The following is a 25935-nucleotide window of genomic DNA, read 5'->3' as shown; positions in this document are numbered from 1 at the left end:
ATGCTGGGGACTACTAGAGTTGGGGAGGGGGGAATGAGGCACCTATTGGGTACTATGCTATCTGGATGACAGGACCAGTTGTACCCAAACCTCGGCATCAGCATCATGCAATATACTCACATAACAAACCTACACATGTACCCCTGAATCTAAATAAAAGTTGAAATTTTTTTTAAAAAATCATGAAACATAGGCCAGGTGCAGTGGCTCACGCCTGTAATCCCAGCACTTTGGGAGGCCGAGGCGGGCGGATCGCGAGGTCAGGAGATCGAGACTATTCTGGCTAACACGGTGAAACCCCGTCTCTACTGAAAAATACAAAAAATTAGCCGGGTATGGCAGCGGGCACCTGTAGTCCCAGCTACTAGGGAGGCTGAAGCAGGAGAATGGCATGAACCCAGGAGGCAGAGCTTGCAGTGAGCCGAGATCACACCACTGCACTCCAGTCTCAGCAACAGAGCCAGACTCCGTCTAAAAAAAAAAAAAAAAGAAACATAAAAAGTAGGTAATGTTTGAGAAGAGAATAATTAACTCAGTTTGGAGCGCAATAACTTTGAGGCATGGTATGTTACTTAAGTGACAACAACTAGCAGTAAGTTAGGAATGAAGGACACAGCTCATAAAATGAAGGCTGCAGATGACATACCTGAAAAAAGATGAGTTGAAGCCATGAGACTGAATGAACTGGGATGGAAGAGCAGTGATAGAGGTGGTAGCCAAGGTTAGATGCTGCAGGAACAGCTACCTTTTAATGGTCAGAGAAAACAGTTAATGAAGGGATCAGAGAGCTAAGAGGAGAAAGAATAAAACATTGATGTAAAATGAGGAGAGTTTCGAAAAAAACACAAAAAAACAAAAAAACTAGGTGGTCATTGGGGGTTTGACCAATAGTAACACAACAAAAATAATGAGGATCAGATAAAGAAAAATATCAGATTTCACACTAATCCAGAGGGCCTTAGACTACAAAAAAAATTGAAACTGAAAATAAAACTGGATGTTTACATTCTTCAAGGGAATACAGGGAAGATGAAACCAGGCTAAAAAATGGTTAAGCAATGAGTAGGTAGTCAGGAAACAGAGGCAAGTATAGATGACTTAAGAAGCCCAGTCATGAAGGGAAAGAGAAAAACAGAATGACAATTTTTAAAGAACAATACAATCAAGGAAGAATCAAAGGTTTTTCACTTTTTGGCTTTATAAGGCTCGGGAAGGCCCAAGAACATTTGTAAGCTGTGGAAAATAATTAAAAAAGAAGAAAAATCTGAAGAAGCAACATAGAGAGGAAACAACTAATGAAACAAGGTGCCAGGAAAAGAAGGAAAGGGAGAAACAGTAGGTACAAGTACAGGATTTTTTCTTTTTTTTTCAAGACGGAGTCTCGCTCTTCCCCCAGGCTTGAGTGCAGTGGCGCAATCTCAGCTCACTGCAACTTTCGCCTCCCGGGTTCAAGCAATTCTCCTGCCTCAGCCTCCTGAGTAGTTGGGATTACAGGCATGCACCACCAAGCCCAGCTAATTTTTGTATTTTTAGTAGAGACGGGGTTTCACCATGTTGGCCAGGCTGGTCTCGAATTCCTGACCTCATGATCCGCCCACCTCGGCCTCCCAAAGTGCTGGGATTACAGGCGTGAGCCACCACGTCTGGCCCAAGTACAGGATTTTTTGGATACTGTTACGAGAAAAAATGGAGCAGAGACTTTTTACAGCAATTTTTGAGGGGGCTTATGATAGGGGACTCTTGGTGGATGGTTTTAACCCTTTGAATGGGTATGAGGTAACATTATTGCCATAAAATAAAAGGGTTAGGGGCTTAAGAACAGCAGAAAAGGATTAGAATAGGCACTAGTGGAAAAGCAAATAAATTAGGGATGAACAGACCATAATTCAGCGGCAAATAAGGCCCAGCTGAGCTGTACAACTTATATTTGTAGAACACATAAATGGCCTAGTTTTACAGCTTTCTTGAACATTTGGCAACCTAATAATAATGGCAAACATGCTAAGGATAATGCAGTCTTCCCAGAACTTGGAATTAGCAAAGGAGATAAGATGAAAGGAAAACTTAAAATATAAAATGCCTTCTTCTGAAGTCTTTCACTGAGTAAAAACCAAGAAATAACAGGCTGACAAAATGAAAGGAGGGCTGCCTAAATCCATCCACGGGTATTCTGAAAAACGTCCCATGACATGGATCATCCTAAAGGAAGAAGCAGATAGATATAGCATAGAGGCCAAAATCCACTTACCTGAATATTCTACCTAAGAATGCTCCCAGCACCCACTAACAGCTAGCTAAACTCTACAAAGTAGAATTCTACCCAGAAAGAGTTCTTAGATACCCTGGAGTAATTTATACAAAAACAGTTATCTTCCATCAGCAAAGCAAGATCAAAGATTCAACCAGAGTATCAGAATCAAAACAGTTTACCTTTCTCAGGAGTTAGTTGCATTGCTGAATCTCCTTCCCTAGAGATTCTAACAAACAAAATAGTGCCCAGGAGTGTTTAAGTATTTTCCTAGGAAAGGTATAGTCAAGAAAATTTACTGAATACATGAGTACAATTCTGCACTATGAGTTACAAAGAAAGGTATAATACAACAAAAAGATGACAAGTTCCCTGCAGATCATAAACCTATATTCAACCTAATCAAAGAAACAGAAGACACATTAAAATGACTGAAGAGTACAACACATTTATAAGTGGAAATCAGAAGACAAACCAAGCAGTTTCTACCTATAGATATAGATAAATATATGTACTCAGAACCAAACAGATGGATGCTATAAGTGAACACTTTCTGAAGAATGCTTTGCAGGCCAGGTGTGGTGGCTCATGTCTGTGATCCTGGTACTTTGGGAGACCAAAGTGGGAGGATCACTTGAGCTTAGGAGTTCAAGACCAGCCTGGGTAACACAGGGAGGCCCCATCTCTACAAAAATTAAACAAAATTAGCCAGGCATTGTCACACATGCCTGAAGTCCCAGCTACTCAGGAGGTTGAGGCAGGAGGATCACTTTAGTTAGCCCAGACCACTGCATTCCAGCCTGGGTGGCAAAGTAAGACCCTGTCACACACACACACACACACACACACACACACACACACACACTCTCTCTCTCTCTCTCTCTCTCTCTCTCTCTCTCTCACCCTCACACAAAAGGCTTTGCATAAAGTTTTGAGGGGCATGAAAAAATATGGCAAGTGAAATCGAAGGCAAAAACATCCTAAGAAAAGCTACAGGGGCACACATAGGAAACATCCCAAGAAACACATACAGGGACAGTAGCTGAAATAAAACACCTTGCCCAGAACAGACAATTAAGGTATAGGGGTTAGATGAAACAAACTTGACAGGAAAGGATGTGGCAGAATGATGGAACGTGAAGAACCTTAGAAGTCATCCCGATGAGTCTGCGTTTCCTACAGTTTATACTATGGCATAATTTATGTTGAAAATAGTGGTAGGGCCAGATGCAGTGGCTCACTCCTATAATCTCAACACTTCAGGAGGCCAAGGCAGGCAGACTATTCGAGCCCAGGAGTTTGAGACCAGCCTGGGAAACATGGGCAAAACCCCATCTCTAATAAAAATACAAAAAATTAACTGGGCGTGGTAGCAGGCACTTGCAGTCCCAGCTACTCAAGAGGCTGAGGTGGGAGGATCATCTAAGCCCAGGAGATAGACTGTGGTGGGCCAGGATCAGGATCATGCCACTGCACTCCAGCCTAGACAACAGAATAAGACCCTGTTTAAAAAAAAAAAAAAAAAAAGGAAAGGAAGAAAGAAAAAAGAAAAGAAAATAGTGGTAGGCCAGGCTTGGTGGCTCACGCCTATAATCCCAACACTTTGGGATTGCTTGAGCCCAGGGGCTGGAGACAAGCATGGGCAACACAGTGAGATCCTGTCTCTAAAAAAAAAAAAAAAAAATTTAGCCAGGTGTGATGGCACATGCCTGTGGTTCCAGTTACTTGAGAGGCTGAAGTACGAGGACTGCTTGAGACCAGAAGTGAAGGCTGCAGTGAGCCGTGACGGTACCTGAGTGAAAGAGTGAGGCTCTGTCTCCCAAAAAAAAAAAAAAAAAAAAGGGAAGAAAGAAAACAGTGGTAGAAGGTTATTCTAGTATCTCTGAACTTAGATAAGAAGAGATGGAGAATGCATCTTAGATGGTTGCTATCAGGCATGAGCAGACAACAGCCTGAACTAGAGCAACTACTACAGAACAAGAGGGAAAAATGTAGACCAAGAGACAACAATGTCAAAGATGGGTTGATCTTAAGACCAAAGAAAGAAAGGACAGTCAATAAGCAGGAGAGACAGTAGAGACAGGAATAATAAAGTGGAATTAGGAGTCTTATTGGAGAAGGTGGGGATTTGAGGAAGAATTATTTCATTTTTTTAGGGCTATAAATTTCAGAAGGCTGAATAAGCTTTTTTCCCTAACTCTTGCATTTTTCCTACCTTGTGGCTTCTCAAAAACAAGAAAGCAATAACATAAAAGGCAGAATGAATAAATTATAAGTAAAAACAGGTCCCCAGACTGGTCAACGTGGTGAAACTCCGTCTCTACTAAAAATACAAAAATTAGCCAGGCTTGGTGGCAGGCGCCTGTACTCCTAGCTACTTGGGAGGCTGAGGCACAAGAATCGCTTGAACCCAGGAGGCAGAGGCTGCAGTGAGCCAAGATCACGCCATTGTACTCCAGCCTGGGTGACAGAGTGAGACTGTCTCAAAAACAAAAACAAAAGCCAGATCCTTTATAAACCTGACCCATAGATCTTGCTGTGGTTTAAACGTGTCCCCCAAAGTTCATGTGTTAAATACTTAATCCCCAATGCAAGTATTGAGAGATGGGACCTTCAAAAGTGATTAGGTCATGAGGGCGCTACCCTCATGAATGGATTAATGCTATTATCTAGGTTCCTGATAAATGGGTAAGTTCAGCCGCCTCCTCACTCTCTCCCTTTTTCTCTGCTGGTACCCTGTCCCCCAGAACTGTAAGAAATAAATCTCCATTCTTTATAAATTACTCACAATTTATAGAAGCACAACATAAATTATAGAAGCACAAAATAAACTAAAACAGATCTCAAAATATTTTATGAACATATGCTTGAAACAAAATGTACACTTAAAATTTAAGAATTCAAATTAAAAGAATAAAAATTCTACATTACAGAACTTTTTTTTTTTTTTTTTGAGACGGAGTCTCACTCTGTCGCCCAGGCTGGAGTAGAGTGGCGTGATCTCAGCTCACTGCAACCTCCACCTCCCGGGTTCAAGCAATTCTCTGCCTCAGCCTCCCAAGTAGCTGGGATTACAGGCACTCACCACCACACCCAGCCAATTTTTGTATTTTTAGTAGAGACAGGGTTTCACCATCTTGGCCAGGCTGGTCTTGAACTCCTGACCTTGTGATCCACCCACCTCGGCCTCCCAAAGTGCTGGGATTACAGGCGTGAGCCACCGCGCCCAGCCTACGTTATAGAACTTTAAGCATTAGGTTGTACACCATTCATAAACAATCATTACGATAAGCAATTACAGTTATATTAAATATGCTCCTGGAAGTTGAAAGAAGCAGGCTCTTTCTGTAGAAATGTGAAAAAACAGAAACCTATTTCTATAATCAAATCATAAGACTTTCCATAAAATACAACCTATTTTAATAGTGTACAAAAGCATACCTTTAAGGTTCCATCAGCTGAACAACTAGCCAAAAGCTTATCATCTGGTGAAAATCTGCAGTGATTGACTGAATTTGTATGACCAAACATGGTATTTCGACATTCTTTTTGATTCAAATCCCAAAGCTATTTGTGAAAGAAAAAAAGATAAACAAACAACTAGTATGGAGTGGGGAAACATCAGAAATCACGCGAAGTTCTTCCTTTTCTCTCATTTAAGCTTTTTGATTACAGAATGATGTTTAATTCACAGTAACACAAACGTATCAAACACAAAAGTGTCAAACACAAAAATGAACTTGTGATTAACAAGCAATGGGGCAGCCTTTAGATCAGCATGTAAATCTACTAAGGGACTCAAAGGCTCACCGAGGTTTTTAGGCTGAGTACTAAATAACTAACTAAACAATTACTACTTATTTTAATGGAGTGGTTTAGAATCATTATTATTTTACTCAGTTACAAAAAGCCACAATAAGTAATATATAATATAAATTACCCCCATATTTTTTAAATGTTAGGTTATCCAACCCTAAAAATCGTGGAGCAAGTCAAGTACCACCTCTAGGAAGCAATTAACCAAATCCAAAATGTGGCACATTCCATGGGACAAATGACTAAATTGCTCTAATAAATCAATGGTATAAGAAAGCAGTCAGAGGAAAAAGGGAACTTTAATAGAGTAAAAGAGACTTAAGAGGCAGAACAAATGCTACATAAAGTTTGTTTGGATTCTGATTCCAACAAACATGACAGAAATGCATGTTTTGAGAATATGGAATAAGTGAACATGGACCAAGTATATTACAAAACTATATTTTATTATGTTAGGTGTGATAATAGTATGGTATGATAATAAACATAATATTTATATTTAAGATCTCTGAGATGCATGCTTAAATATTTTGGGTGAAATGACATATTTAGGATTTGCTGTAAAATCCTCTACTCAGGCTGGACATGGTGGCTCACCCCTGTAATCCCAGCACTTTGGGAGGTTGAGGTGGCCATATCACCTGAGGTCAGGAGTTCAAGACCAGCCTGACCAACATAGCAAAACCTCATCTCTACTAAAAACACAAAAAATTAGCTGGGAGTGGTGGCCCACGCCTGTAATCCCAGCTACTTGGGAGGCTGAAGCATAAGAATCGCTTGAACCCGGGAGGCAGAGGTTGCAATGAGCCAAGATTGCTCCACTGCACTCCAGCCTGGGTGATAGAGGGAGACTCTATTCAAAAAAGTGGAGTAGTTTATAAGCTGGGCGTGGTGGCTCACGCCTGTAATCCTAGCACTTTGGGAGGCTGAGGCAGGTGATCACAAGATCATGAGATTGAGACCATCCTGGCCAACATGATGAAACCCCATCTCTACTAAAATACAAAAAATTAGCCAGGCATGGTGGCACGGCACCTGTAGTCCCAGCTACTTGGGAGGCTGAGGCAGGGAAATCGCTTGAACCCGGGAGGCGGAGGTTGCAGTGAGCCAAGATCGTGCCACTGCACTCCAGCCTGGCGACAGAGCAAGATGCCATCTCAAAAAAAAAAAAAAGGGAGGAGTATTTATAAAATAAGATTGACAAAATACTGATAATTGTTGAAACTAAATGATGGATACCACAGGGGTTTATATTATGCTTACTCTCTTTGGGTAGGTCTGGAAAGTATAAAAAATGCAAATAAAAGGGATTATAGTCATCTCTGGTGATTTATGCTAATAAGATTAAACCCAGAAGAAGAAATCAATTATTCCCAAATGTTAGTTTTGGCAAAAATTATTTGGAAATGATCAGTAAGTGAGATATATCCTGTTCCTCATGTCCACTTCTATCTTTGGCTCCTTTATCCCAGTCCTAGATAAACTCAATTCTTCAGATAAAGCAAGTTACATGAAGGCAGCTTCACAATTACATATTTTCACTGGCTTCTCTCTGCTCAAGAATCACAAGAAATGCATCCTAATAGTCCTTATGGTAATACAGGTAGTATAGCACATCTTAAAGTAAACCTTGTCCTTAATTAAAACGGCTTACTAACCAATAACCCCCTCCCACATGGCAGAGGTTTTTTCCTATATTTAAAAGGATGAAATATAGATTTCCTCAACCTACAAAATGCCAAAAGCAACATCAAAAATTAGTCATAAATAGTATAACAGTCTTATTTTTTTTTTTTAGCGGTACATTTATTCAAATAGGGCCAAGTTTTTTTGAGTAAAAGTGAACTATAACTGTGATATAATTTTATGTTACTACATTACTCTGTAATTTTGGTCCAATCCAGTGTTTTCAAATTGTGCTCTGCAGGTTCCTTGGGATTCTATAAACATAAATATGCCTAAAGAGCACTATGTGGTGCGGAGAGGTTAGAGATGAAAGGGAATGAGAGAGAATGAGAGGGGGATGGGGGGGGGGGAGGAGGAGGAGGAGACAGAAGAAGAGAGGGAGGAGGAGAGAAAGGAAGGTCAAGAGGAAGGGAGGGTGACAGGAAGGGAAAGGGATAGAGGGAGAGAGAGAGAGGAGAGGGAAAGGAGGAGGAAGAGAGAGTCAAGAAGAAATGTAAGTCCCATTCAGCCAGAGCAACAAGCTTTAATTCTTATACACACTGAGCTTCTGTATAATTTTTTCTTCTGAAAAAATAAATAAATAAATAAAAATTTAGCTTCCTGAACAGGGGGATGGAGATGGCAATTTTCAATAACTGTTTCAGTACTTTCTAAAGATAATTTTTCTAATAATTTATTTAAATGTCAAAACATAGAGTCTATGAAGTTTTCCAAACTGAAATGTCTTTTACTACCCCCCTTTCAAAAATATCATGTTCAATTGCAAAGATGGTATGATATCAAGGAAGAAAGGTTTGAAATCAAACCAAAAAACAATTCAAAAAAAGTTAGCAGATCTTTCTGGGATCCCAGAAAAGGTAATGTAGCTATCTTTATCCACTTAAGAGGAAACAAAGATACAATCAAACATTATCAAGCATATGTGGAATGAATTTCTGTTTTTGGTTATCTTTCTACCAGCACCTTTTCTCCCTCCTCTCTGTGATAACAGAACTCTCTTTTGAATTAAGCTCTACTTATGATTCAAGTAGAGTTGATCTCACTCATTTGTCCCACTTCCATATAACTAAACTTGTGACCCTTGGACAATCCAAGGATTCCATCCTACTGTCCACTGGGGTTACCCAGCTATGAGCATGTAAGCTAAAATGAGTCAAATAAAGTCTTCTCTAAAATTAGATCTATGGGTTCTAGGAAAGAGCACACTTCTCTTACTCTGTGATTGTGAGCTGTAAGGTAGCCACATTTTCTGCCACAGAAAGAGCATGCCTGAACCAACACAGGGGAAGGCAAGAGTCTGGAGATGGAAAGGGAGGTAGAGCCTGAGAACACAGTTTAAGCATTTGGAGTCAGCTATGCCTGAAGCCATGCTCCCTCTAGACTTTTCAGTTACATGAGTCAATAAAATATTTTTAAGCTATTTTTTTTTTGCTTCAGCTAATATATTATTGTAGTTTCTATCACTGTGACCAGAAAGTCCTAATAGTAAGATACATAAGAAAATCAAAGGAGATACTCTGATGTACCAATCAAATTTATCTACATAATTCTCAATATCCACACTTACTTTGAGGAAGCAGTCACTTGACCCAGTGGCTAAGAGAAGATGATGACTACTGTTGGTGAAATGGCAGCAATTGACTTGCTCTGAGTGCTCATCATAGGTGTGTACTAGTTCCCCGGTCATAGAATTCCAAATCTAAAGAGAAAAGAGAAAAAATTTACAAATATCCATTATTTTCAAAGGGAGAACAGAAGGGCAAAGCAATGTCCATTGCTTTGCAAATGCTATCTTATCCTGTCATAGCAGATTTTCCTAGTTGGACAAGATGCTAATGAAACCTCTCCCCTTTCTAAAATATGGCAATATTTTGCCTCAATGTTTAAAAAAAATTATTTGCAAATATACATATATGTACCTATAGCATAATTGGAGTGTCATGAACACATGACATTTCTTAAGGGCAAGATTTCACATGTTTATATGAATGACAGCAGGCAGAGAAGTGCTTTAAAGAGGTTAGCATAATAGACTTCTGGTCAGAAGGGTTGAGCCCAAGAGCTGGCTCTACCACTTATGACTTGTGTGTCACAAATCCCTAACTTACCTGCATCTCAGTTCCCTCTTCTGTAAAATGGGGATATCTATACCTCTCCTACACAATTTAAGATATCAAATGAGATAATGAACATGACAAGTGTTCCATGGACTTCAAGGTACCATATAAATAAGTAAAGGCAGATTGCTTAGTGAAAAAAAATAAAGGTTTTATAGTCTGAGAGAAACCCAGCTTTCAACCCCGTTACTGTTCCCAGTTAATGTAAGCTTGGGCAAGAGACTTCATCTCTGAATCTGCGTCCTCTTCTGTAAATGGGATCAACACTTAACCCTGCAAGCTGTAGCAGGAAATTGATAATGTAATATAACAAAGTGTGTAGTATAAAGCCTCTTATAGTGTTCAGTTTTCAGTAAAAAGTAATCATCAGGCCGGGCGCGGTGGCTCACACCTATAATCCCAGCACTTTGGGAGGCCGAGGCGGGCGGATCACGAGGTCAGGAGATCGAGACCATCCTGGCTAACATGGTGAAACCCCGTCTCTACAAAAAATACAAAAAATTAGCCAGGCGCATTGGCGGGCGCCTGTAGTCCCAGCTACTCGGGAGGCTGAGGCAGGAGAATGGTGTGAACCCAGGAGGCGGAGATTGCAGTGAGCTGAGATAGCGCCACTGCAGTTCGGCCTGGGCAAAAGAGCGAGACTCCGTCTCAAAAAAAAAACAAACAAACAAAAAAATTAATCATCATTCTAGTTACTATGTAAGACAACTAAGCAGTCTATGCCATATGACAACAAACAAAAGAAATAAATTACCTAATGAACCTTCACTGGGATTTTGACTTTTTAGAGGTACTAATGTCCTTTGGCATTTCCTTTGTATCTTATCAAAGCACTGATTAGAATCCCCAGAGGTCCAGAGAGTTTATCTTATTTTAAAGTTCTTTAATAGGTATTTCTACCTCTGGCTTAGAAAACAGAAACTCATTATTATTTCCTTTTACTCCATGTAGCTCTGACTTTAGAACTGCCCTCAGTGGCCACGTCCAAGTCTGACTCAGAGTCAGAGTAGACGCTACAGAGTGAATTAACTGTTGGTTAAGCCACGAGTCCAATCTATCAAGAGGTAGATTTTTCCAAGGTCTCAAATTTAGTCTGGACATTCCATAGCCCTCTTCAAGTAAGTGAAAACTTCAGGAAAACACCCAAGGCAAATTTCTTGCCCACTCCACCTAGCTAGATCCAGTACTCCGGATTTAACCCCTTTGAAAAAGGGTTAAAGTAAGGTCTCTCTTCCATATATCAGTGATAACCCCCGCAAGCCTTCAGTTTCTCTTGAATTCTATATTAGTATAAATGCTCCTGCTAGAAGCCAAATTTAGGAACAAGAGAATACTTAACAAAGATAAAAATTACTCTCTGGCGGAGCACAGTGGCTCATGCCTGTAATCTCAGCACTTTGGGAGTCAAAGGCAGGCGGATCACTTGAGGCCAGAAGTTCAATACCAGCCTGACCAACATGGCAAAATTCTGTCTCTACCAAAACTACAAAAATTAGCTCGGCATGGTGGTGCACACCTGTGATCTCAGCTACTCAAGAGGCTGAGGCATAAGAATCAATTGAATCCTGGAGGCAGAGATTGCAGTGAGCCGAGATTGCACCACTGCACTCCAATCCGGGTGTCAGAGCAAGACTCTGCCTCAAAATAAATAAGTAAAAATTGCTCTGTTTACTTTTCTCTATTTATTTTTTTAGACCAGTAATGTAATTATTAGTTTGTTCATCCATCTGGTTTTCCACTGAATATATAAGCCAGTTCATAAGCAAATTAAAAAAACTGGGGTTGCATTTTAAAATTGTATCTTACAACAGGAATCCCCAAGTTTGTGCAGCAACACTCCTAATCACAATGCACTAAAAGATTTCAACTGATATTTAACCCATGGACTTGTCTATTAATGGCAGACAAACTCACTAATTTGTCATTGCTTTTCCCCACTGCCTGTTTAATCCTGAGGCGATCAACCTAAGCATTTTTGCTGGTGTTTAAAAATAAAGAATTTTCAGGGCAGGCACAGTGGCTCATATCTATAATCCTAACATTTTGGAAGGCTGTGGCAGGGGGATCACTTGAGCCCAGGAATTGGAGTTTACAGTGAGCTATGATCATGCCACTGCCCTCCAGCCTGGGCCACAGAGAAAAATCCTGTCTCTTTAAAAAAAAAGTAGGCTGGGCGTGGTGGCTCACGCCTGTAATCCCAGCACTTTGGGAGGCCGAGGCAGGTGGATAACGAGGTCAGGAGATCCAGACCATCCTGGCTAACACGATGAAACCCCGTCTCTACTAAAAAATACAAAAATTAGCCAGGCGCGGTGGCGGGTGCCTGTAGTCCCAGCTACTCGGGAGGCTGAGGCAGGAGAATGGCGTGAACCTGGGAGGCGGAGCTTGCAGTGAGCCGAGATCCTGCCACTGCACTCCAGCCTGGGCGAAAGAGCGAGACTCTGTCTCAAAAAAAAAAAAAAAGTAAAGAATTTTCAGATGGTGTTAATTTACAATGGATCAAGTTAGTAGATCAACAAGTGAGAGTCCTTTAACTCTACTTACTCTGGTCTCATGATTATGGAAAAATAAAATGAATTCTGTTGTGATTACAACTCAAGAGGAAAAGATTTTCCTACCTTCACTTTTTTATCCACTGAGCAGGTTGCTATAAATCTGTCATCTGTAGAGAATGCACAACAAAGCACTTCATCCTCATGAGCCTTGATTTCTAAAAGTTTCTCTCCTGTTTCAGCTTTGAACACCTGCACAAGTAACAATAAAATATTTTTTATAATAAACTGCTTAACTATAGGTCATCATTCAATAAAAATCTTTAAGTGAGTTTAATCATTGTCATTTTGCAAAACAGAAAGGAACCTTGGCAAAGCTACTCCCAAAATCAGAATTTCTGTCAGAATGTGTATGCCTTCACATAACTACAGAACTATTCACTGTTAAATGTTTGTAAATATCAATGAAAATGTTACAGGATCTTTGGGGTGTTGTTTTTCTGGCCAGAAACTTCTGTGGCCGGTGGCGCCTTTGCCCAAGTTTTGCTTGGGCCCACTGGTCTTGTTTCACCCACTTGGCCTGACAGGCTGTATTCAGCTCACACTACCAGCCTGGGTCCCAAGCCTGCCAAGGGCGAGTCAGGCGTGGAACAGCGAGGCGTGTGTGAGTGAGCGTGGGGTCCAGCCATTGCGCACAGACGTGCTGACTGCTGCAGCGGGGCAGGCAGCTCCAGGTGCCAGCATGGGCGCTGGCTCTCTGTGAGGCTGCGGCTGGACCAGGCACACCACAAGCAGCTTACACGGCTGGCACCGGGGAACATGGTGGTGCCCAGAAGTTTGGAGATGCCAGGAACTGCGGGGCCCCAAAGAGGGAGTCACAGCCCTAGCTTGGGGAACTCCCAAGTCTGGGCTCCCCGAACGGCCGCAGCTTTTCTTTACTTATCTTCACTCGCAATGTGGCAAGCAAGGGGCATGTCTCAGCCCTGTTTGTGTTACAGCTCTTTCAGCCTCACCATTCAGTGGGATCCCAAGTTCTTGTCCTACAACCAGGAAGAATGTGGTACGCTGACAGGTGGAAGGTGAGCAAGAGAAACAGGAGCTTTATTGAGCGATAAAATAGCTCAATAAACCTGCAGGGGGCAGCTCATTTCCACAGCTCAGGAGAGGGTAGCTCCTCTCTGCTAGGCAAGTCCTCCTGACAAGTGTTCAGCTATCAGCAGAGAGGGTAGCTCCTCTCTGCAGCTGGTCCTCCTGTCATCTGCACAGCTCTCAGCAAAGAGAGGGCGCTAGAGTGGGTTGCTCCTCTCTGCAGCTGGTCGTCCCAGTGTCTGCTCAGCACTGGCTAAGCCCGGGGCTTTTATGGGCTTCAGAAGGGAGGAAGTACATGCCAGCTGGTCCATGGGCAGACATGGGCAAGCCTGGAAAAGGCACTACAAGTTCCCACTCCAGTCCATTCAGTCCACATCAGCAGCCCAGCCCCCAGTCTTCAGGCCCTTTGTGGCCTGAAGGTGGGGCCTCATTGGTGACCCGCCCCCCTCCTCCCAGGAACCTGTCTGCCTCCTGCTGCCATGAATGGCACCCAGGCTGTAGGTGCCAAGGGGAGCCTGCAGGCCAGTATCAAACTGCCCTCAGCACCCCCTCGGCTTCCCTCCTATGCTCATCAGCACCCAAAGTCCGGAGGGGGCCGAGGCGGCAGGGGGCTGGCATGTCAGCACTGCCCCAAGCATGTGCACATCTGGCCAGGCTGCAACAGCACCCAGGCTCAGCCCCAGCTTTGCTCTGAGATCAGAGTGGGTGCCAACAGTAGGGAGAAGTCAGGCAGCGGGAGCAGGCACTTCCAAGCCTACAAGGGCAGGGGGTCCTTCCAGGGCCCCCAAGAGTACAGGGATGCCTGAGTCTGCAGCCACAGCTTGGGCAGCTACAGCTGCACCAGGGGGAAGGGGTCCTGCCTGCTCTGTGGAGCCGGAGGCCCAAGCCTGCAGCTGTGGTTTGGGCGGCTACAGCTACACCCAGGAGGGCAGGGCTCTGGCCTGCTACATGGAGCAGGTTCCCAGGTCCACAGCTGTGGCTTGGGCGGCTACAGCAGGAACCAGGAGCTCCTGCCCCAATTCAGAAGGGGTGGGGCTCCTGCTTGTCCCCAGCTACCTCCAGCTCCACGAAGCATGCAGCCCCAGCTGCGCCTCCCTGCTGCAGCCAGCATGATGGCAGCAGCCACTCCAGGCAGCCCACTGCTGCCATCAAAAAGAAGTGTCAGAGAACAGCTTCAGCTCTTGAGACTATTTTGGCAAATTCTTAACAATCAAATAAAACATTTCATTTAATATGCATTCTCTCTGGAACTCAAAAGCCAAGATTAATAAAATTAGTAATAAAGTACACATATAGACATAAGCTATGGAGTCATAATCTTGCAAAGACTAAAAGTATCCTAAATACAAGTTTTAACTAATTTCATCATGTTCTCTGAAAAATCAAAAGGCAGAACACAAACATAAAGAAAAGTACTCATTCATATTTTCTGAAAACAAAGGGAATCTTAAAGGAAATTCTTTAAAACAACTTAGGAAATAGTCTAGTCCAGTTCCTATTTACAAGAAAAAAACCTATGCCTAAGACTTTGATAAAATAGGTATTTTCTTAATCACTGTTTTTTAATCACAGCCCTATTCCTTGTGCTATGAAGCCCTATGTCTTCTAACAATTATTTCCTCACTACCCTTAGCTGACAAATGGATGGCTGGGAACTGACTGGCAGACTAAAGGGCACTTCCTTACCATCTGTAAGTTTAGAATTAGGAAAACATGTAACTGTATCTTTTAAATCTCTAGAGAAACCTTTAATAAAATGTTTGAGAGCTGGATTTCTCTGTTATTTCTAAGTTGCAATTTTCTTGAATTTTAGGATTTAAACATATTCTGATCTGCACAAAACTGGATACATGCCTCTTTGCATTTTTCTCAAGAGATGTGTTTTACCTGTAAGGTTTTATCAGCTCCACAAGAAGCTATTCTCTGACCATCCTCAGAAAAGCAGGCATGGTAAACAGCATCTGTGTGGGGGCGGACAACTAAGCGGGAAAGATTCGTGATGTTTTTTTTGTTTCTAAATACAGGGAAAAAATGAACAGAAATTAAATAAATGAGAGTAAAAGTAACTATTTTCTTTCAGTACTAAAATAAACTGTCTTTTAACATGGTTATGTTCCCCAAAATACAAAATTCTTAAAATCAAATTACTAACATGCAAATGATAGCACAGATCACCAAAAGAAAAAAAATAACAAAAGTAGCATTTGTAAGAGAAATGTTACCCTTTATCAAGCAACCTGTCATGTGTTACAAATGTCACCAGTTGGAAGAAATCTAATTAATCAAATTAATCAAATCTAGTTAATCAACATGTCACTTTCCATTTTCCTTTGATACACTAATAATGATACATGTGCAGATAAATCATTATGTAAGGATACCTTCAAAAATTCTCCATCTCTTTTTTAAAATAAAAATCATAGCAAAATGCTCATTTCCTAACTGAAGGAAACGTCCACCATTATAATGATGTACTTTCAAGCTGCTCTTCTCAGCCAGGTGCAGTGGCTCATGCCTGTAATCCTAGCACTTTGGGAGGCCAAGGTGGGTGGATCACCTGAGGTCAGGAGTTCAAGACCAGCCTGGCCAACATGGTGAAACGCCATCTCTACTAAAGATAAAAATTAGCTGGGTGTGGTGGCACGTGCCTGTAATCCCAGCTACTTGGGAGGCTGAGGCAGGAGAATCGCTTGAACCTGGGAGATGGAGGTTGCAGTGAGCCGAGATCGCGCCACTGCACTCCAGCCTGGGCGACAGAGCAAGACTCCATTTCAAAAAAAAAAAAAAAACTGCCTCTCTCAAACTACAATTATTCAGACATACCAAAAAGATAAAGCAACATCATATTCTTTGTATCTTAATCTAATGAATATCAACTATTCCACCAGTATAGATACTATATTACTGCTCATAGTATGTAAAGTATAAAGGGGCCAGGCATGGTGGTTCATGCCTGTAATCCCAGGACTTTGGGAGGACAAGACGGGCAGATCACTTGAGGTCAGGAGTTTGAGATGAGCTTGGCCAACATAGTGAAACCCCATCTCTACTAAAAATACAAAAACTGGCAGGCATGGTGGCACACGCCTGTAATCCTAGCTACTCGGGAAGCTGAGGCATGAAAATCGCTTGAACCCTGGAGGTGGAGGTTGCAGTGAGCCGAGATCATACCACTGCACTCCAGCCTGGGTGACTGAGGGTCTGTTTCTAAATAAATAAATAAATAATAAGGTGTAAAGGAATGTAATGTATACTTAAACCAGAAAAAACTATTAGTGCAGTGACAGAATTTCATATACATTAAATCCCTGTCACTTTGAGTACAAGTAAATATGTCAAATAGTATTGTGCTTATTTTAGAAGTCAAGGGTTGGCAGTCAGACAAACCTAACCTCATTTCTAATACTTATTAGGTGTGTAAACGAGCAAATTACTTAACCTAACAAGTTTTTATTTCTTCATATGTCAAATGGAAGTAATGGTATCTATTCTAAACAGCACCCGACACATAAAGGTGCCACTACTATCATTCTTCAAAAAACTTAACCACACACAAGACAGATCAAGTGATAAAAGTGAACACAAAGGTAAATCATATTTAGATCCTGCCTACAAAGTATTACACTTTAGTAGAAGTGATAAAACAAACAAGTACAGTTGTTCCTCAGAATTGATGAGGGATTGGTTCTAGGACCCACTACAGATACCAAAATCCATGGATGCTCAAGTCTCTTACATAAAATGGTATAGGATTTGCATGTAACCCACTACATCCTCCTGTATACCCTAAATCATCTATAGATTACTCAAAATACCTAGTACAATGTAAATGCTATGTAAACAGTTGTAATACCATCATGTTTAGGAAATAATAACAATAGTCTGTGCATGTTCAATACAAACATAACCATCTACTTTTTTTTCTAATATTTTCAATCCAGGTTGGTTGAATCTATGGATGTAGAACCCACGGATATGGAGGGTCGACTGTATAATATAAGAACTAGAGTAATGACAACTAGAAGAACAGATAAGTTCTAGCAAAGTTAAGAGGATTAGATTTTAAAATGTTCTTTATGTCTGCTTGATCTAGCTACTCAATTCCTCAAAGCTCAGAAAGTGACTTTCATAATAATGGATATATAGTAGATGGCCCAAAAGTACTAGATAAATAACAAATGAATGAGTGAATAAATAATTTCATTGAAAACAGAAACTCAATTAAATTTAAGCTTATACCAACCTAAACCTTTCTATAGTAAACACCAAAAAAGTTTCTAGTACTCAAATAAAGCATTCTTTGAATATGGACTGGTCAAACACAATTTAAAAATAAGCTATAAATAGCTAACCATTCTATGAGAGAACATCACAAGGAGAAATGCAGTTGATGCAATGGGAGAAAACAGGAAGAAACTCAACAATTCATAAGAGAACAAGAACTAAACCTATGCCCTTTGATCAGACCAAGTATTAAGATTCTATTTCAGCCACTAACTAAAACATGAATTCATTCAATCTTCCATAAATTTATACTGAATATGGACCAGAAAAATGCTAAATGCTATTCTTAATAACAACTAATATTTATTGAGCACTTTCTATGAACTGGGTGCTGTTCTAAGTACTATATGTATGTCTATATGTTTATATACATATATACACTAATTTAATCCTCACAACAATGCTATAAATACTACCATTAGGCAAAAGAAGTTAAATAACTTTCCCCTTACGATACACAACTAATAAATAGCAGAGCTGGGATTCAAACCCAGGCAGTCTAGAGCCAGGGTATGTTATTTTAACCTCCAAACTATTCTATACTTCAGAACACATGGACTAGTATGAGAGAAAACCAAGTAAACAGATAATCACTATAAAGTGTGACAAATGCTATGATATGGGGCAAACAGTCCTCTCAAATACAGACAGATCTAATCTAGCTTCAGTAAGTGAGGGGGCTGCTTCTGAGAGAGAGAGAGAGACCTCCACTTCACAAGAAAGTATTAAGGAATGGTCAACTCTGGAAAGTGGGAAGGTAGGAGAGAAACGGCTAGTCTTTGACTTTTCATCTTACATCCTATTACTATTGTTTTTTGTCTTAATCAGGAACATGCATTATTTAAAATAAAACCTGCTGGGTGTGGTGGCTCATGCCTGTAATCCAAGAACTTTGGGAGGTCAAGGAAGGAGGATTAATTGTGTCCAGGAATTTGAGATCAGCTAGGGCAACATAGTGAGACCTTATCTCTACAAAAAAATAAAAAATTAGGCATGGTAATATGTGCCTGTAGTGTCAGCTACTCAGGAGGTTGAAGCAGGAGGGTTGCTTGAGCCCAAGAGGTCAAGGCTACAGTGAGCAGAGATCATACCACTGCACTCAACCTAAGTGACAAAGTGAGGTCCTGTCTCAAAAAAAATAAATAAATAAAACCAACAAAAATTAAAACATATTTTAACTTAAAAAAAATTTTTAATTCTCTCAGATACCATTCTTTCCTTCATGGAACCCTCCCTTGAATTCCTCATTTTTCCAAGCCAATTACTTATCAGTTCTATCTCTACTTATACATAGTTCTGTTGTTACACTCATTGCATTATATTGTAATTATTTGCTTAAACTCCTTTCTTCACTACGAGATTTTGAACTCCTTAGGGGAAAGACCTCACATCTAGTAACAGTGCTTAGCACAGTAGAGAAACTCAAATGCTAGTGCTCAGCACAGTACAGAAACTCAAACGCTTCTTGAACTAAACTGAATCAAGAAAATCACCTACAGTAGTCTGATTTATTTGGAAAGAGGGCCTAATGCCACAAAGATCACAGATACCAACCTGGACTTCTATTTAGATATAAATTATACATATGAAAAGAGAGCCACTCATATTTATTATTTCAAGCTATAAGGGAAGCATGACATATGGAAAGAGCATGCAAAATAAAGCCAGGCAGACCCAAGGTTTTTTTTGGCTTTTTTTGTTTTTTGAGACAGAGTCCCGCTTTGTTGCCCAGGCTGGAGTGCCGTGGCGCAATCTCGGCTCACTGCAGTCTCTGCCTCCCGGATTCAAACAATTCACCATGTCCAGCTAATTTTTGTATTTTTAGTAAAGATGGGTTTCACCATGTTGACCAGGCTGGTCTCAAACTCCTGACCTCAGGTGATCCGCCCGCCTCGGCCTCCCAAATTGCTGCAATTCCAGGCATGAGCCACCATTCCCAGCCACAAGACCCAAGGTTTAAATCCCATTCAGCAAGTCACATGAACTTAGCCAAGTCCAAATCTTTCTGTGCCTCAATTTTCTCATTTGTATAATCAGAGGTCAATTTTAGGTACTTAAATTTTTATAAGGTAAATAAAATTAAGGCCGGGTGCAGTGGCTCACGCCTGTAATCCCAGCACTTTGGGAGGCCGAGGCGGATGGATCACCTGAGGTCTGAAGTTCGAGACCAGCCTGACCAACATGGAGAAACCCTGTCTCTACTAAAATAAACACAAAATCGGCCAGGCATGGTGGCATATGCCTGTAATTCCAACTACTCGGGAGGCTGAGGCAGGAGAATGGCTTGAATCCAGGAGGCGGAGGTTGCTGTGAGCTGAGATCGTGCCATTGCACTCCAGCCTAGGCGACAAGAGTGAAACTCCATCTCAAAAAAAAAAAAATTAAATTAAATTAAAATAAAAGTTACCTTATAAAGTTGTTTTGAAGATTAAATAGAATAACTTGATTACGTAGCATTATAACAGGCATGAAAAAGATGGTATTAATAGCTATCCTTTCCTTTTTATAAGCTGACAAGATCAAGGTAAGAGCAAAAGAGACTCCTTTAAGAGACAGAATAATCAGGGTTCAGTGGTCATTTAATGACTATATGTGCAAAGGAAAGTGCAAATTACTTTACAGCCATTATCTCATTTAAATCTTCACAGAAGACCAGGCGTGGTGGCTCATGCCTGTAGTCCCAGCACTTTGGGAGGCCGAGGCATGCAGATCACTTGAGGTCAGGAGTTTGAGACCAGCCTGGCCAACATGACGAAACGCCATCTCCACTAAAAATATAAAAACTAGCCAGGCATGGTGGTGGGCGCCTACAATCCCAGCTACTTTGGAAGCTGAGGCAGGAGAATCGCTTGAATTCAGGAGGCAGAGGTTGCAGTGAGCCAAGATCACACCACTGCATTCCAGCCTTGGCAATACAGTGAAACTCTGTCTCAAAAATAAATAAATAAATAACTAAAATCTTCATGGAAATAGCACTTATTTCAAAGGATTGTTATCTCCATTTTACATATGAGAGAAAAACCTGTAACTTGTTCAAAGTCACAGAATTATTAGGTTTTACAACTGAGGCTCAAACCCAGTTCTGTGGCTCCAAAGTCCATGCTCCTCACCACTATACTAAATTACAGTAAGTCAAGCACTTAGTACTGAATACTTAGGATAATTTCTCCAAATGCCTTACAGGCATCTATTTATATGGATTCTTTGAAAATACAATCATTTTCTCCTATGCTTACTTCTCTAGAACTTTTCAATAAGTAAGAATGCTTATTAAAAGTTCCAGCCCTTTTGAAAGTAGTTAAATCTTCCTGGAGTGAACGTATTCACCACCTGAAAAATAATGACATAGTTAGCGCACCACTCCCTTTGATTTCTCTCCTAACCTACTTACATCCATTCCAGGTAAAGCATTCCATTATCGACCTCCTGCTTGGCCTGCAGCTTAGCTTGCTGATAAACTTCTGAAGTTTCCGGCTCACAGAGACCCAGTTGTACAATATTAGGAAATGGCTGTCGTCCAAGAAGGTGTCCATTTAAAGATAAAAACTCCTGAAAATTCTCACTGACTGCACAATCCTACAAATAAACTGAAATCTCTTAGAAACACAATCAGAGCCACGATCTGACATTTTTCCGTTTCTGTGATCTTGCCACTTTAAAAGCTTAAATGAAATATTCTTTATATGAACTGAAATTGAACAGCCAACCATTAAGTAACAAATATATAGTAATCCTCTTCTGACTTTTAAACATAGGGGAAAAATCTCATTATCAAACGCATTTCTTAATACATTCTTTTTTTAAAAAAACCACTGAACATCTTATTTTCCCAGCTTTCAAACTTCATTCCTACCTACTTTCCCAATAGGGTAGGAAGCAAATTAATTAGAATAACCAAAAATCAAAGGAGGGAAATTATCTTCACCCCTTCTATTCTCTTCACCCCTTCTATTCTGCTCATTCCCATCATTAAATCTAGAATTAAATGTAAAAAGAGATTCCTTTAAGCACTAATTTTTCATGTTAATATATATACCTTTTCATCTAGTATATGTCTGTATTCCACAAATTCATGAATCAGATGAGCAGGGCCTACAAGTTCTGTCTTTGCTTTAATCCAATCCAGGGAAAACATTAAAGCACAAAGTTCCTTTAAAAAACAAAAAGTAGTATCAGCAGCACTGTTAGAGACCAAAAAATTTTAGGTATAACATCATTATCCTCACACTGCTAAGAGAAACAGCAAATATCTAGAATTTAAAGGATGCAAAAGCTAGTGAGAAAGAACACATCCGTAGTTCCAAAGAAACATAAAATGGGCCTCATACTTTAGCTCCAAATAAACTCCAGTTGGTTAAAAATTTAAATAGAAAATAGAAAACATTTAAAAATACTAGAAAATACAAATAAATATTTTTGTAAGCTTGTAGTGAAGAAAGTCTTTGTAAACATGACCCCAAAGCAAAATATCAAACAAAAAGAAAAACTGCACTTAACTACATAAAAGTGTATTTAATTACATAAAAATTCAAATCTTCAATACAGGAGAAAGCAATATAAATTAAACTCAAGACCAAAGAAGTTTTAAAAAAATACTTATTTGTAACACATATGATAGATCAGGGCTTCAGTCCTTATTTTTATAGAAAATTATTTTATATAGAAAATTCTAATAAAACAGAAAAACAAAAACACTCCAAGAGAAAAAAATAGGTAAAGGAGGTAAAAGCAAACAAAGGATGGCAGCCACAATTCACAAAACAAAAAGTATAAATGGCCAAAATCTCACCAGTAATCAAAGTAGAACAAGAAAAATTTACCATTTTTAAAGTATCAGATTTCTAAAGACTAAAGGAGTAACAAGAATATTAGCTGGGGCTGGGCACAGTGGCTCACACCTGTAATCCCAGCACTTTGAGAGGCTGAAGAGGGTGGATCACTCGAGCCCAGGGGCTCAAGATCAGCCTGGGCAACACAGTGAAACCTCAACTCTACAAAACATACAAAAATTAGCCGGGTGTGGTGGTGCACACCTGTGGTCCCAGCTACTCAGGAGGCTGAGGTGGAAGGATCACCTGAGCCCAGGAAGTGGCAGTTGCAGTGATTTCAGCTGAAATCATGCCACTATACTCCAGCCTGGGCAACAGAGTGACACCCTGGTGAGATCCTGTCAAAGAAAGGGCAAGGGCAGGAAGAGGGGAGGGCAGGAAGAGGGGAGGGGAGGGGAGGGGAGAGGAGGGGAGGAGAGGAGAGGAGGTGATTAGCTGGAATCAGAGGAAACGAACACTTTCAACCACTGTTGGTAGGCATGTAAAACAGAGTACCCTTCTGGAGAGCAGTCTGGCAATCTGTATTAAAATTTAAACTGCACATACTATTTGACCCAGAAATTCCACTTATAAAAAAGTATCCTAAGAAAATAAGCAGATGAATATGCTTAATCTAATTGTCCATCAACCAACTGGCCATTCATAATGTAGCTATACAATGAAATAATATGCAGCTTTAAAAATCATGTCACTCTATATAAATGACATGAAAAGATGACCATTCAATGTAATTAAGTGGTAAAAAGCAATATATGAGACTATTTCTATTATGATCCCATTTGGTTTTAAGGGACAAGTATGTTTATAGAAGCAGCAAAATGATCTAGAAAACTATACACAAGAGCATTAGTAATGGTTGTGATCTCTGTTTTCTTTTTTATCGTTTTTTTCTGTTTTTCCAATGAAAATCAACCATTACCTTTAAAGTCAGAAAAAAGGCTAAAGAGAAACTCAATCCTGCCACACTATCATACATGTCAAAAGCTTTAAAAAGATGCATTGGCTCAGTAATTCTACTTCTCGGAATTTGCCAAGGAAACAACATAGGTACAAAGATAAACAAGAATGCTCATTACATCATAAGGACCAAAAAAACTGAAAACCTAAATGTTCAATAATTAGAGTTTGGTTAAGTAAATTAGGGCACAAATATTTATTGGAATACCATCATTCCAATATACATTATTAAATGTAAATATATTTTGCCAGGTAAAAAAACAAACTGCAACAATTTACTATGTATCATAACCAAGAAATAACATACCTGAGCATAGAAAATTTACTGAAAGTACATATGGTTTTCCAAATGTAAACATTTTTAGTAGCTACTTGGTAGTCATGACTTCAAATACCATCTATGTGCTAATAATTCCCTATTTTCATCTTTCATCTATAATTCTCACCAGAATTCTAGACTCATATATCTAACTGCCTATTCAATATTTCCAGCCAGATGTCTTAATAGGTATATCAGACTTAATATATCCAAAATGAGTTCTTAACCATCCCCATTCTCTGCAGGAAAAAGCTTGTTCTCCCAAAGACCCCTATTTCAGTTCATGGACTCCGTTCTTTCCATTGGGGTTTGAGTCATCTTTGATTCTTGGAGTCATCTTTGATTCTTCTCTTTCTCTTATGATGCATATCAAACCCATAAGCAAATCATGATGATTCTACCCCTGTATCATCACTTTCTTTCCCCTTCCATGCTCTGTCCTTCTTCTGAGCACTTAACTACCCACTGAAATATAATAAATTTGTTTAATGTCTGCCTCCTCCCAGAACATAAACTCGTGAGAGCAGAGACTTTGTGCCTGTGCTTTATCCTCTTAATGAAGAGCAATATACATAACAAGCACTCAATAAATATTTATTGAATCAATGAATATACTTTTCCACTATCCATTTCCTCTCAAAGCTTACAAAACAAATCCATACTGCCCAAAAAGGAAAGCTACTAGTAAGAAGAGGATTAATTCTGAGGTGGTTCATTTACTAGTTACTAAGGTACCTTTTCTAATCATTACAGGTAAAAACAAAAATAATTACACAAGCTATAATCCCATTTTTACTAATAAAAAATTATACTAATAAAACAAAGCATGTTTATGAACAGGACAGCAAAGCAAAATACCAAACGACGACAACAACAGTGGTAAATTTAACTACATAAAAATTCAAATCTTCAGCCAGCCGCGGTGGCTCATGCCTGTAATCCTAACACTTTGGGAGGCTGAGGCGAGTGGATCACTTGAGCTCACGTCAAGCTCAGGAGTCTGAGACCAGCCTGGGCAACATAGTGAAACCCCATCTCCACCAAAAATACAAAAATATTAGCCAGGCATGGTAATATTTTTATAGGCACATATAGGTATGTGCCTATAGTCCCAGCTACACGGGGGCTGAAGTGGGAGGATCACTTGAGCCCAGGAGGTTGAGGATGTAATGAGCTGAGATTGTGCCACTGCACTCCAGCCTGAGAGACAAAATGAGACCCTGTCTCAAAAAAAAAAAAAAAAAATTCAAATGGAAAGCAATATGAACAAAATTCAAGACAAAAAATAACAGAAAAAAGCACTTATTTGTAACATGTATGGAAAAAGGGAAGTCAGATAAAAGAATTTTTAAATGGATCATCTTACCTTGTGCATCTTGGCACTGGCCATGTGATAGGCCAGAAAGTTGTACCAATACATACAGTCTTCCTGATCTGGTGAAAGAGTATGCGACTGGTGATATCTCTGAAACTGAGTGATTATCTTCTTATGTAGATCCTGCAACCCAATGAAATGTTTCAGAAGCCAGAAACAATTTTATAACCTAAGCATCACAGTAACTTCAGCTTCCAAAGCTATTAAGAATGTACAGAGAGGCCAGGCTCGGTGGCTCACGCCTGTAATCCCAGCACTTTGGGAGGCCAAGGTAGGAGGATCACTTGAGGCCAGGACTTCAAGACTAGCCTGGGCAACACAGGGAGATATCCCTATGTTTAATTTTTTTTCAAAAAATAAAAAATAAAAAAAATCAGTCAGGTGTGGTGGCATGTGCCTGCAGACCCAGCTACTCGGGAATTAGCTACTCAGGACCAATTGAGCCCAGGAGTTTAAGGTTGCAGTGAGCCACTGCATGCCAGCCTGAGCAACACAGTGAGATCCTGTCTCAAAAAAAAAAAAACATATATATATATATATATATATATATATATATACAGAGAATCTTCCCACAAAATAATGACTTTACAGTGCAGAAACCTGGCAGATACCACTTTAAACAAATTATCAGCATTAACATCACCCATAATAAAACATATCAACACCAAGAGTCTGGGCATAGTGGCTCATACCTACGATCTCAGCACTTTGGGAGGCCAAAGC

General features: G+C 40.1%; 1 protein-coding gene across 14 annotated transcripts in view; it reads right to left on the bottom strand.

Annotated features, from left to right (window-relative positions):
- Positions 1-25935, bottom strand: part of APAF1 (apoptotic peptidase activating factor 1) — a 90228-nt gene that overhangs the window by 42751 nt on the left and 21542 nt on the right. For 7 of the 14 annotated variants that reach the window (XM_054528154.2, XM_054528153.2, XM_054528157.2 and 4 more), the window contains exons 10-17: positions 25204-25335; positions 21769-21882; positions 21124-21308; positions 15336-15462; positions 12486-12611; positions 9318-9449; positions 5690-5815; positions 647-745 (exon numbers count right to left, since the gene is read on the bottom strand). In XM_054528154.2, coding sequence (XP_054384129.1) covers positions 647-745; positions 5690-5815; positions 9318-9449; positions 12486-12611; positions 15336-15462; positions 21124-21308; positions 21769-21882; positions 25204-25335 — 1041 coding nt within the window. Of the gene's footprint in view, positions 1-349; positions 472-646; positions 746-5689; positions 5816-9317; positions 9450-12485; positions 12612-15335; positions 15463-21123; positions 21309-21768; positions 21883-25203; positions 25336-25935 lie in introns of all 14 variants that reach the window. The other 7 variants (XM_063711858.1, XM_063711861.1, XM_063711862.1 and 4 more) reach the window with 2 other exon arrangements.

The sequence above is a fragment of the Pongo abelii genome, chromosome 10, assembly GCF_028885655.2.
Source record: "Pongo abelii isolate AG06213 chromosome 10, NHGRI_mPonAbe1-v2.0_pri, whole genome shotgun sequence".
Taxonomy (NCBI): domain Eukaryota; kingdom Metazoa; phylum Chordata; class Mammalia; order Primates; family Hominidae; genus Pongo; species Pongo abelii.
The sequence above is the reverse complement of the archived record's forward strand: the minus strand, read 5'-3'. Positions and strand labels throughout refer to the sequence as shown.